Source organism: Nipponia nippon, unplaced genomic scaffold, assembly GCF_047370975.1.
Source record: "Nipponia nippon isolate SJK-2023a ecotype South Korea unplaced genomic scaffold, ASM4737097v1 scaffold_23, whole genome shotgun sequence".
Classification (NCBI taxonomy): Eukaryota; Metazoa; Chordata; class Aves; order Pelecaniformes; family Threskiornithidae; genus Nipponia; species Nipponia nippon.
Window position 1 is genome coordinate 185,001 of NW_028262340.1, and position 12,955 is coordinate 197,955.

At 41.4% G+C, this 12,955-nt stretch overlaps 1 protein-coding gene across 4 annotated transcripts in view; it reads left to right on the plus strand.

Annotated features, from left to right (window-relative positions):
- The window catches only part of KDM1A (lysine demethylase 1A), a 50,688-nt gene that overhangs the window by 18,868 nt on the left and 18,865 nt on the right, over positions 1 to 12,955 (plus strand). For all 4 annotated transcript variants that reach the window (XM_087760503.1, XM_087760501.1, XM_087760502.1 and 1 more), the window contains 5 exons: positions 1,622 to 1,714; positions 2,141 to 2,247; positions 4,248 to 4,329; positions 6,518 to 6,612; positions 12,379 to 12,521. In XM_087760503.1, the coding sequence (XP_087616629.1) occupies positions 1,622 to 1,714; positions 2,141 to 2,247; positions 4,248 to 4,329; positions 6,518 to 6,612; positions 12,379 to 12,521 (520 nt within the window). The remainder of the gene's footprint in view (positions 1 to 1,621; positions 1,715 to 2,140; positions 2,248 to 4,247; positions 4,330 to 6,517; positions 6,613 to 12,378; positions 12,522 to 12,955) is intronic.

Consider the following 12,955-nt stretch of genomic DNA (forward strand, 5'->3'; position numbering starts at 1 on the left):
TGGGTCCTTTGGTTAGTGGAGCCCCATGAACGTTCATGTACAGAATGGGATATTGCAGTATGCTCACGTTTCAGGTTTGTTGGAGTTCATTTGTCTGGTAGAGAAATATATCCCTAGCAGAATTCAAAAAAGCTGGTAAAAAGATGGGTTGTTACAGAAGTTTCCTGCGAGTGAATTCACATGCAGCTTTCAAGGTTTGCTACAACTTCATGGTGGTTTGCAGCTGTGAGATTTCCTTAATCGTAAGGTTTCTGGGAGGCATTAAAAAGTTGCATCAGACTTGAACAGACTGGCCGTGATGAAGGAAGGCAGTAAAAGAGCAAGGAGTTACTGCTCACAAATGTGGGCCATTCCACCCTTCTCTAAAAAGATCTCAATAAACTGGAAAAAGATGGAGGGGAGCCATAAAGAAAAAGTAATTAAAGAAGAAAATAATGCTGAAATGCACACACATAACACTGTCAAGTATTGCAAAATAGTGAATTATTGCGTTTATAAAAATAAAAATGAGAATTCAGTGCTACAGTAATGGGTTGACTTAATACTGGCAAATCACATTACAGTTCTGGGTAAAGATCTCGGGATTTCTGCAGTCAGTTTCAGAAGAGGTGCTCTGCCCCACTGGATAAGTAGAAGCCTGTGCTGGGGTGGCCCTGGCTGGATGGCAGGTGCCCACCGAAGCCGTTTCATCGCTCCCCTCCTCAGCTGGACAAGGGAGAGGAAATACAACGAAAGGCTCGTGGGTGGAGATAAGGACAGGGAGAGATCATTCACCAATTACTGTCGTGGGTGAAACAGACTCGACCTGGGGAAATTAGTTTAATTTATTGCCAATCAAATCAGAGTAGGGTAATGAGAAATAAAGCCTACATCTTGAAACACCTTGCCCCCACCCCTCCCTTCTTCTCAGGCTTAACTTCACTCCCTATTTTCTCTCCCTCCTCCCTGCCAGTGGCACAGGGGGACAGGGAATGGGGGTTGTGGTCAGTTCATCACACTCTGTCTCTGCTGCTCCTTCTTCCTCATGGGGAGGGCTCCTCACACTCCTCCCCTGCTCCAGTGTGGGGTCCCTCCCACGGGAGACAGTCCTCCATGAACTTCTCCGGTGTGAGTCCTTCCCACAGGCTGCAGTTCTTCACAAACTGCTCCAGCGTGGGTCCCTCCCATGGGGTGCAGCCCTTCAGGAGCAGACTGCTCCAGCGCGGGTCCCCCGCGGGGTCACCAGTCCTGCCAGCAGACCTGCTCCAGCCTGGGTTCCTCTCTCCATGGGTCCTGCCAGGGGCCTGCTCCAGCACAGGCTTCCCACAGGGTCACAGCCTCCTTTAGGCATCCACCTGCTCTGGCATGGGGTCGTTCACGGACCCTGTCCTGTACAGCTTTTCAGGCAGTATTCAAAACTGCAGTATAGCATGGAAAACAGCTTGTGGTTTCCAGAAAACTTTAACCTCGGTATTCTTCAAGAAGATGGATTCTTCGGTAGAGCAGCTGGGCGTACAGAAAGGCATGTGTTCGGTGTGACTTTGTTGGGTTGCTGCTGTGACACATTTGCTTGTGAATATGTTTTCAGTACGTATGTGCTGCCTGACATACAGAATAATTTTAAAACATTACAATTTTTTAGGTGACACGGTGCTTGTTCACAGAGTACACAGCTATCTGGAGCGGCATGGCCTAATCAACTTCGGTATCTACAAAAGAGTGAAGCCCCTTCCAAGTAAGAAACTTGAAAATTGTTTCTAATTGGAGTTTTGTTTTATTGTTCTGTGGTTTGTTAGGGCAGAGTTTTGAGTGCTTTTGTTAGGATTGTGGTGCTGAGAAAATAAAAAAAGGCTGGAAAGCCATCTGGCTATATATGTTCATGTTTTTTATGTTGGTATGGAGAAGCCATGTACTGCTGTATTTTTCTTTTATCTGTCTCATGAAGAAAAATTGTAAAGTATTGTACCATATTATGTACATAATTACTTCAATTTTCTTTTTGTGGCTATTTGTTTTCTTAAAGAGTTTGTTCTGTCAGAACTACCGATGAGAAGGAAGCTGCTTTTTGTTCTTGGTATCTCTTAAATGCCACTTTAACATGACCGCTTATAATGTAGTAATGCACAGAGAGAGCCTGTAGCTTATTCTTCCCTTTCTTCAGCCAAGAAGACTGGAAAGGTGATCATTATCGGTTCTGGCGTCTCTGGGTTGGCAGCAGCTCGCCAGTTGCAGAGTTTTGGAATGGATGTCACAGTTCTGGAAGCCAGGGTATGAATTTCTGTGTTATTTTACTTCTATACGGAAACTTAACCAGTACCCACATTTGGTGCCAGCGTAAGGCTGAGCATCCCAGCAGCGTGCCCAAGATGGGTGAGCTTGTGTGTAGTTACCGGCAGCTGGGATGTATTGCTGAGAGCTAAAGCTGTCTCACTGGGAAACACGTGTATCTGTTCTCACTGAGTTGGCTAATGCTTTCTCAGGGGTGGCCTGGATAGTCGGGTGCTGGTGTCATACGCTTACACCAGTAACAGGCTGGAATCTTCTTCCTTTCATGATTAGGAACTGATTTTTCACTGGACAGCAGAATGCAAATCTGTATTTCAAGAACTTGCCCATTAAATAGAATCATTGTTTGGAATTGCCACACAACGTCAGGCAGGATATTTGTCTTGCACCTTTTAAGTCTACATTAATTCTTTCCTTGTTTATTACTGTGTGCTTAACAGAGGATTTATAGTTATATAGAGACGTTCTGTGGTGCATGAACTAGCCGATTGTTCTTCCAGTCATAAGGTATTCTTTTGTATCCAGCCCTAAGTGGAATCTCCTTTTTTTTTTAAAAAAAAAATTCAAGTTTTTTTCATATACTATAATGGAGAACAGCTTGATATTCATTTAAAGTAAGTAAATCCATTGACTGATTAAATTGGAATTTATCTTATGTTTTACTTCCTGACTTCATTTTGTTTGTATATTTACTTCTGACACTTTTCTAGCACTGACTAAAATAATCTGCTTAATTTTTTTATTAATGTTTCAGGCTCTTAATTTTGCTAGCTGCTGCTCTTGTTGATAGGGAGCAAGAGCTGCCGGCTCTGTGCTCGCAGGTTGCGTACCGCTAGAGCAAAGGAGAGCCCGACAACCCAATTGTTCAGGAGTCTCTTGCCCCCCTGAATGTATTGTGGGTTTGGTTTCTTCGTTTGTTTTGTTTTGTGAAGCTGGAGGAAAGAGATCCGTGCTGTAACCTGGGTTTTGCTCTATGGATCTTTGTTACAACCATTATGTAGATCTGGAAGAGGCTATTTTAAAATAATGCACAATATTTTTCAGTCATTTTTGGCTAGACTGCTGCATCTCTTCTTGAGTAGTCTGTATTTTTTATTTTTATTTTATAAGGCTGTCTGGTGTTTCCTCTCATTATGATTTCAGTGATTCAGGTGGTAGTTTCTTTGTGTCCACTCCTTTAACTTTTAGACTATTAGTTTAGATGCTTCCGAATTGGTGATTTAATTACTGAAAATGAAACTTTACATTTTTTAATGAATTGGTAGCTGTTTAGGATCTTTGCCCAATTGTAACTGATATTTCTCTCTGATATCATCCTGCTAGCTGGACTGAGAATAGAGAAAGGTGGCTTTTTTTTTCCTTATTAAGTTTAAAGGGGTAGGAAAATAAGTGTCATCCGTCAGTCAGTAGTATGTGTCAAGAATCAAAACCTTTTCTTCCTGCTTCTAAAGTGGGCTGTTGATTTGTGCTTATCTTCTTGACTGATAGCTGGCTCGTCTGTGGAGAATGGGTAGGAATAATTGGCTGATGTTTTTTCTAACCCTAAAATTTAGTTTTCTCAAGCACAGCTGAATGATTTCCTATATAGCTATTGGATTTTGTGGTAGGAAGTGGGAGGAGGAAATCGAGTATGTAATTTAATCTATCCATGGACAATGAAGGATTGGTTTTAGAATGACAGTAGATCCTACTGTAGATATAATTAAATCTGTCCAAACCTGGTTAGGTATCTTTTTTCTTTTTCTTCCCTTTTTTTTTCTATTTTTTTTTTTAAATGCAGCTTAAACATTCCTTAACCTAGGCAAATTAATTGAGATCAAGTGTTCATTTGCAGAGGTTCTTGGAAAAGTGTACATTCTATTTATTGAACCTTTGGATATGAGAGTACTTATACCACCTTCTGTAGAAGTCTCAGTGATTATATTTAAGTGAGATGTATTGCTGAATGTTACTGAAGGTTTAATATATTGTGCTTTTAAAAGGACCGAGTAGGAGGAAGAGTTGCTACCTTTCGCAAAGGGAACTATGTTGCTGATCTAGGAGCAATGGTGGTAACAGGACTTGGTGAGTTTTTCAAAATAAAAAGGAGCAGGGAGGAAAACTGTGGGACAAGATGTTACAAATCTGAAACCTTATGCTATTTCCTTTCATGGCCAAAATAATTGGGTATTTTTAACTAGTAAAAAGTACATGTTCTAGTTCAGCCTCTTTGGCAGTTAGCATTTTTCAGCAGTGAATCTTCAGAACAGATGACAGCCCGCACTGGAAGCTGGGATTTTGGTTGGTGCCATAGCTCTCATTGCTCACTGCAGTCATACAGGTGCTTGTCATGCCCTCAAACTGCTGTAGATCCGTTCTTTTACACTGTGCTTGTGCTGAGTGGGATTCTTTGCCCTTTCCTTGGCATGCTGTCCTTTTTTGTGTCTGTTCCTTTGCCTAGTTCCTTTAAGGTGGCATCTGCACCGGGTTCACTGCACTTGCTAGCAAGTCTTTCTAAAGCTGCTTTACCCAGCTGCCGGTGGCCTCTGAGCTCAGGGCCCTGAACTGAGTTTCCTGGTAACTCTCTTAGTTGTCCCCTTGGATCTTCCAAAGCATAAGCTGAAATTGAACATGGAGAAGTAGGAATGTAGTGAGGGGATTAGTTGAGTAGTTATGAGCAAAGTAAATAAGAGCAAATAAATAGCAAACTTAAAATATGGGAGAGATCCCAAAGAGATGGAATACGTTTTTTCATTTACATGGGGAAAAAAGGGAGGAGGGGGAATGAAGAGCAGAGTCATTCTAAAGAGAAAGCCCTTCTTAAAGTCAGGATTTAAACCCCAAAAGTCCTTTCTCTAAGTGATTTCAAAAATAGTTGTAAAAATAATGGCAAACAAGCCACATTTCTTCCTATTTAATGCTGGTTTATGGGATGGCATCAGTTATTGATACTGGTTACTCTGCAAAGAAGATGGGAATATCCTTCACTAATGCAGTGAAATGATAAAATATTATAAAACCTGTATGAAAGCATAACTGAGTTTTGCTGACTGCCAAAACTTGCTGTCTATCTTATGGATAGTCTTTATTAAATTGCATATAGAAGTGTTTCCAGACAAAGAGTATTGAAGTTGCACAGTCCTGGTAAAACAGATTTAAGGTTGCCTAGTGAAAGACTAATATTTTTATATTTAATTTATCATGGGTGTTTCCTTTCCAAAATAATCTAAGCTTTGCCTTGAATAAGGCAGCATATGCTATGGAGAAAGAAAGATTCCTGTAGTGAAGGAGATGGTTTGAAGGGCATCCTTCATATTTCTGAATCTGGGAGAGATGTGAGGAGGGAAGGCTACTGAAGGGGTTGAGATTGTGGTTCAGGAAGGTTGAAGACAGACAGGGGATCTTTTCTGGTTTTGTTAGTAAAGAACTAGTTAGTTAGAAGAACTACAATTTTTAGTAGGTGGTTGAACTTGAAATATGAGCTTATTTAGACCTACTTCAAAACTCTGTTCTGCTTGTTCAGTCACCTCCCTAAAGACAGGAAGGTATTAGGGGGGCTGAACTTCCCCCTCTGTTTTGAACTAAGGCTCTAGGTTTGGTTGGATTGCAGAATCAGAGAGCGTTGGGAAGCTAGATCTGAAAAACTTTTCCCAAAGTTAATTTTGTGGAGGAAATCCATGTTGCCTCTCCTCTATGCCATTTCTTATTTGTGTCCATTCTTTTCCTTTCCTCTGCTGCACTTACAGAGAGGCTTTGGTGTTTGGTGATTCTGTGTGCTTAAAGTCGATGCTTTCTGCCTTCATCATGTTTCTACATGGAATCTCCTAGATTGTTTTCTGATCTGTTTAGTTACACGTCTTCCAGGTACAGTTGGTGTACATGGTTCATCTTCAGAGACTGTATTCACTGGGGTCACTTTTTGGAGTTCCACTAAGTTTTTAGGGACTGAACTCTTCGGGTTCCATCTCCATGTCACCACACTTTCAAAAGCTCCTGAAGTTACTGTGCAGCTGTTTTATAATCAGCCTTTTTTACATACTGTCCTTTAAGTGTTGATGGGCAGGTTGGTTTGGTTTTCCTTTTTTTTATGACCTTGTTGCAAGAATTGCTGTGAAGAGTAGACCTTCGGCAGTGTTATACTACTTCACTGGAATGCATTTTGCACTGGAGTTGGTGTGTTTAGTCTCTGAAATAGCTTTAACTGTGGAATTTTTATTTAGTTGAAGACAAACTTTGCAGGAGTACTCTATTAACTCTACAAAATGTTTTCCAGGAGGAAATCCCATGGCTGTGGTCAGCAAACAAGTGAATATGGAACTGGCTAAGATCAAACAAAAATGCCCACTTTATGAAGCGAATGGACAAGCTGTAAGTCTGATACTGTTTTCATGAACCTTTTAAAAAGAAATAGTATCTCAAGTGTATTTGCTACCAGGCTATCGGTCTAGCAGGAGATAGCTTCCAGGAAGAAGGAGTAATGAAAGCGTGTGTCCATTTTTGGGCAGTGTAGTAATATTCTAGCATATCTGCACCTATTCTTCTAAAACCTGTTCTTTCCACACGAGTTTTTAACTTCAAATTTCAGACGTTTTGTGGAAACTAAGTTCCTGTTTGCTCTTCCAAATTCATTACTGTTTTTCCTTAGACAGTTGTCTGTCTCACTCCTTTTTGAAACAATTGTCTGCTGTGCTGGCACTCTAGCTTTTGTTGTTGTTGCTGCTACTGCTCTTCCCCGAAATAAGCTCATTCTGGCTGTTCTACTTATCTGTTACTTTTTAAAGAATTGACTAACTAATGCCAGCTGGTTGAATGCATGCAACAGTTCAGCAGTAATATTCTAGAGCTGGGATTAGCTTTATTTCTTTCCGCTCTTGTGTCAAGGAGTGCTGTTAGAGGTAGAAATGGTAGATCCTAGTTTAGTGCTGAGTCTCAAGCATGTAGTGACTGGAAGTGTTCCTATCTCCTGAATCTTAAAACGTGGGACTAAGGGTAACTTCTGAAAGAAGACAGATGAGGACACTGGGCTTCTTGCTAGAGGCCTGAAAAAGTGATCTTTGGCACAAACCTGTTGTAACCTAGCACCTGCAGCTTTTCTTACTGCACACGAGTGAATAGGGTGTTATAATAAACTTGGGGAAAACTACCAAGGCTTTGTAGACACTTCTAGTGGTCAGTCCTCTCTCGTGTTGTGAAGCCAGTCCTGTATGTAACATGCTTGCCTCTGCACTGCTGTGTGCCCCCTCTCCCAGCTGTTTTCAGCATCTGCCCAAGTAATGCTTTTCTGTCTCGCAGTGGGGCCGATGTATCCCTGTGCACTTTGAAGAGACTCCCTCTGTTAACACCACCCAATCAATAAGACACACAGTCCAGCTACTTTGAACTTCAGACCATGCTTTTATTGTCTCAGTAAGCACTGTGATGCCTGCAGCTTGACCACGCATCTTTCCTTTCTGTAGCCCACTCCTTTCTGTTCACAGTGTGCTAGGTCACTTACATCCAGCCAAGCCCCTCAGGCGTATGCAGCTCCAGCATTCTGTGGTCCAGGAATTGCCCTTGCTCGTCAGATAGGCACTTACAGAAGAAGCCAGTGTGAGTGGATTGTTTGTGTGAAAAGGAATATTCCTTCTGATGACTCTGTGGTGTTTCCTGTACCGCATTCAAATGCTGCTTATCCTAGGAGACCCAGTCAGGATGGAAACGGGCAGTGTGGCTGCATGCTGCCAAGCACTGGGGTAGGGAGGAATCCCTCAGCACAGAAAAGGTTCTTACTGCTCCTTTGGCTAACCTTGTGGGACAGGCAGCATCACCTCCTTGTATTCGAAGATGGTTGCTGCAGCAGGGAATTGCTGCTGTTTAGATCTGTGCATTTATTAGTGTAATGACAGGAAGGTTATAACACTAGTCATCTTTTAAAAAGGCGTGTCACAAAATTTGTGAGCTTACCTGTTGCAAAACAAACCTTGATATGTATAACTGGATATATTTTCCAGACCAAATTTTATCCCTTCCTTGTGTTGAATGTTGTCTTGGTGACTACGTAATGAACCAGAGTGCTCTTCCTTGGTTTAAAAATAAATAAATAAATAAGATTGCCTCAGTGTGCTGCTTGTTTCCTAGCATGTCTGTCATGTATAGCTTCTGGAACATTTGGCTAAAAATGGCTTCAAATTAGATAGTTAATAAAGAAAGATAATTAGGAAGAGATGTTGTGATGTGATTAATGATGACCAGTATTTTAATCTTCTACCACCCACGCCACATGAGTATTGGGCAAGTAACTTCCTTTTTTGCTCCTCTTTTGGGAGCAAAAATTTTTCTCATCCTGCCAATAGAGGGTCTGCTAACTTGATAGTGTCCCTTTACATTTTTCTTTCAGCTTATCCCTGAGCCCAAGTCCATTTGTTGCCCCATTCCTCCTCAAAACCTTCTCAATTTGTGTCCACCAGTAATAGCCAAGAGCACCACCTTTCTTGTCTCGAGTAAGAGAGCACTAATGTTCCACCTCTCCTTCTGGCATTTTGGCAAACTTCGTGGTGCTTGACAGGAGGCAAGTCGTAGCTTTTAAATTTGCTAATTCCCCAGCCATCCTAGGAAGTATCAAAGATCTCCTTGGAAAACAATATACATCAGATAACAACTCAGACATCTAAAGCAGGGAATGCATCTAGAAGTCTAGGGACAAGTAATAATTGGATGTCCTTCATACCTTGGCTACTGCCTTGGCAGCTGACCACACCTAGACAAGTGTCTTTTCAATGGTTAACTGTTCCTGCCAGTCTGTCTACATCTTTTTTTCCACTATCTGCATTTTACTGAAGGGCAAAGTCCATAAGAGTTATACACTGAGCGTACATCCTCATTGTTAAGCTCTGCACTGAAGGCATAAATCTCTCTTGCTGCTCACAACTGTATGATGACCCAAGATTGAGCAGTTTCATACCTTCAGTTAGCACTCCTCTAAAGTGTGGTTATTATTTTAGTCTTTGCCATGGTGTTACCTAAGTAAGAAAGACTTCTCTCCAAAGGAGGGAAGATGGAATCAAATTCTTTGCATATAGGATGGGCTCTTAATGATGGCAACTTTCAGATCCTTTCTTTGTGATCAGTTGGTTTCCTCCAGAACAGTTACTGATTTAGGAGTTTTGCCAAATAGTCTATGGGAAAGACTAGTGCCAAATAGTCTTTGGGAAGTTTTGCTGCCTGCACAGCTGCATAAGGTTTCTGAATGGATGTCATTGATGTCAGCTGTGAAAAGGTAAGCAATGTGAATATCAAAATGTCATTTCCCTTTCTTCATCCTAACTTCACGTTGCTGGGAAGTGTGCATTTTTTTAATGCCATCTTCAACATGTTGTCCATCAAGATCCTCACATCCTTTTTTTCAGAGCTGGTACCCAACAGGCTGAGTCCTCAGCCTGTCCTGATGCATGGGGTATTCCATCACAGTTTCAAGGCTTTGCCTTTGAATTTCATGAGGCTTTTGTCAACCCATACCCCCAACTTGTTGAGATTACACTGAGAGGAGAAGAGATTGGGGAGGCCTGAGAGCAGACCTTACCCATGAAGTCTGAGGCAAAGAGGAATTTAGTGCTTTAGCCTTTTCCATATCCATTACCACCAGGCTCAGCAGCCAGTCTGCAGTCTGCATTATCCTTACTTTTTTGCTACTGCTGTGTATGTGGAGAACCCTTCTTGTTGCCCTCTTATGTCCAGCATCTCCGTTTCAACTCTGGCTGGCTTCTGTTTTTTCCTAATGCCGTCTCTGCATGCTTGGGCAATGCTTCTTCATTCATCACAGGTGACTTGTGGAGTAATAATAGATGCTTAAGCTGGGACTTGGAAGATAAACCTTAAATGATAAAGGTGATTACCGTCAGTTTCTTGAAACTGGGGCTCTGATTTTAATTTTTCAACCTTCAGGAGAGCTATCCTACACCTTGTCAGCCAGAAAAGATCTTGGAAATCTAATCATTCAGTGGAGTCTGCCTGTGGCTCTGGAGAGCCTCTGTTCAGTCTTAAGGCAGTGCTTAGGAGTAGCAAGTCCTGTTTTCCACTGAGACTTCTACTGAGGATGTGTAGCAAGTTCTGTGTCTTCTATAGTGCTGTTGTATATAATATTCCAGTCTTTGAGCTGACAGTATCTCAAAACTTTTATCATGTTTTAAAAGCGCATGATTTGAGAACTAAATAGTGGATATAGTATCAAGTATAGTAGTGTCAAAAATTAGATAATTCATTTTTGAGACATAATAACCTTGAGTGATAGGAGAATTTCAGTAATAATCAAGAAAAAAGAAGAATCTTGCACTGATTGCAGAGTAGCTGAGTCACTAATTTTTGGCAGCCATGCAGGTATCTTCATTCTTAGGATTCTTTCAAAAAGGTAGATCCATCAGAAACAGGGGAACTCATTTCATGATGCAGTAAGTCTCCAGGCAGACAGTACCTGCGGAACAGTATTCGGATTCTAAGACATTTTACCACAAGAATAGTGGAAGAATCAACATCTGAGTATAGGCAGTTGGAAAAGTTGGCTTCTTATGCTTAGGATATGTATCCAGAGATGAAGTATGACTGTTATTTGTGAACCTCAGTGTTTCAGTCTGGGAAAATGCCAGACAAGAAAGATCTACAGAGCTAGAAGATCACCACTGGCCCAAAAATGAATGCTTAGAGTGGCCAGCTGCAAAGCGGAAGAGGAATCCTAATTAGAGCAATGAGATGCTGATATAACTTCCCTGTCGACACAGCGTATACTTTGAGTTAGGGGTGAAAAACAATTGGAAAAGAGCCATCTGATAGAGTTACGGGGATAGGCTTAGCACTGTTAACAGCACCTCTCAAGCTCTTTTTGTTCTGGTTAGCAATCATCCAAGAGCTTTCCCAGTCTTTCTGAAGTGTATACTTTTTTCCTCCTCCTCATGCTGATCTTTCTCTTATACTCATCAGTGCTTTCTCTCTATCCTTTCTTTAACCTAGACTGGGTTTTACAGATGTTAATATGTGATGCTTGCTTTTTCCAGCACATGCAACTGTCATCACCTAACTGATATTTCCACGCTGGCAGCAGCACACACTATTTAAATGTGTATCTTCAGTACAGTCAAATACCACCATTCCTGAGGAGGGAACATGGAGAGGGAGATGCTGATCTCTTCTCCCTGGGATCCAGTGATAGGATGTGTGAGAATGGTTCAAAACTGTGCCAGGGGAGGTTTAGACTGGACACTAGGAAGCATTTCTGTACCAGGAAGGTGGTCAAAAGCTGGAACAGACTTCCTAGAGAGGTGGTTGATGCCCCGTGCCTATCAGTGTTTAAGAGGCATTTGGACAATGCCCTTAATAACCTGCTTCAACTTGGTCAGCCCTGAAGTGGTCAGGCAGTTCGACCAGATGATCGTTGTGGGTCCCTTCCAACTGAAATAGTCTAGTCTGTTCTATTCTAGTCACGCTGGCCACTTTAAAAGATAAGTTACTGTCTATCTGCATCACTGAGCTATGCCGAGCCTTCTAAAGCCTTGTGATTGCATAGAGCCATCCTACCATCGGGGTGGTCTCTTGTCCCATTGGCAAGCTTCTGGAGCTTTGATGAACACATCTTCCAGTAAGGAAATCTTCGTGGGCCCATAAATTGGTTTGCTTTCTTCATGCAAGAAAAGTTGATTGTTGTCGTGATTTGCCAGCTCTTCTTGTAGCTCTTTGGCCAGACATCCTGGCAAAGTGACTTTGTGTTGTACAGACCTTGGCGTCTGACCATTTGAGAGAGCTAAGGGTATTAAATTTCTTTTTACAAGGGCTCTTCTCAGCTACTTTTTTGTTGTACTCTTGAAGTGTCACTCTAATTTAGGGAATGTGATACCTTTTTTTTGAGCACTGCTCTAAGAATTTATGTGCACCCTGCCTTTCTCATTCCTCTGATTTGGGGAATGGTAGCATTTTGAGTTTGTTACAAGGTGTTGTGAATTGAGACTGCACTAGAGAAGGTAATCTGTCATTGCTCTGGTTTCTTTTAAAATTTTCTCTGTACTACTCAAGTGTCTTGTCTCTGAGGCTTTGAGCTTTGGTGACCTGTATTTTTTCTTTTTTATTTATGAATAGGTTATTAAGAAGAAAGTTTGTTCTTTTGACTCCTAGGTTCCAAAAGAGAAAGATGAAATGGTGGAGCAAGAATTTAATCGTCTGCTGGAAGCCACCTCCTATCTCAGTCATCAGCTGGATTTTAATGTTCTCAATAATAAGCCTGTCTCCCTAGGTCAGGCTCTGGAGGTTGTCATACAGTAAGTGACTTCTGCCTTCGTGGTAGACTTTCCTATTTCGTGGAGGATTTTCCAAAAGATACCTGAAACAATTGTGATGCTCCTAGGGTAAGCATTACCCACTTAATACAGCTGTTTGGTCTCTCTGAGTTCTCGTTTGTGTATGTGATTCGTGTTTATTGAAGCAAAATGTGCCAAAGATGGTTAAAGGAGCAAACATCTTTTCTTGAAAGCTTCCTGAAAATCACTACTACAGTAACTGAGAGTGGATAATTGACTTAGTATGAATTGGTGTACATACAGCCCACTTCTGCTACTCGAAAGCTAATAGCATTTGTAATATGCCCTTTAATAATAGTAGGTAACTTCAGACTCAAGTTTTAGCTAGTCAAGTATCCCTTATTTATAGAAACATGTATTAATTTTCTAATTGCCATATGAGTATTTACTGAAAT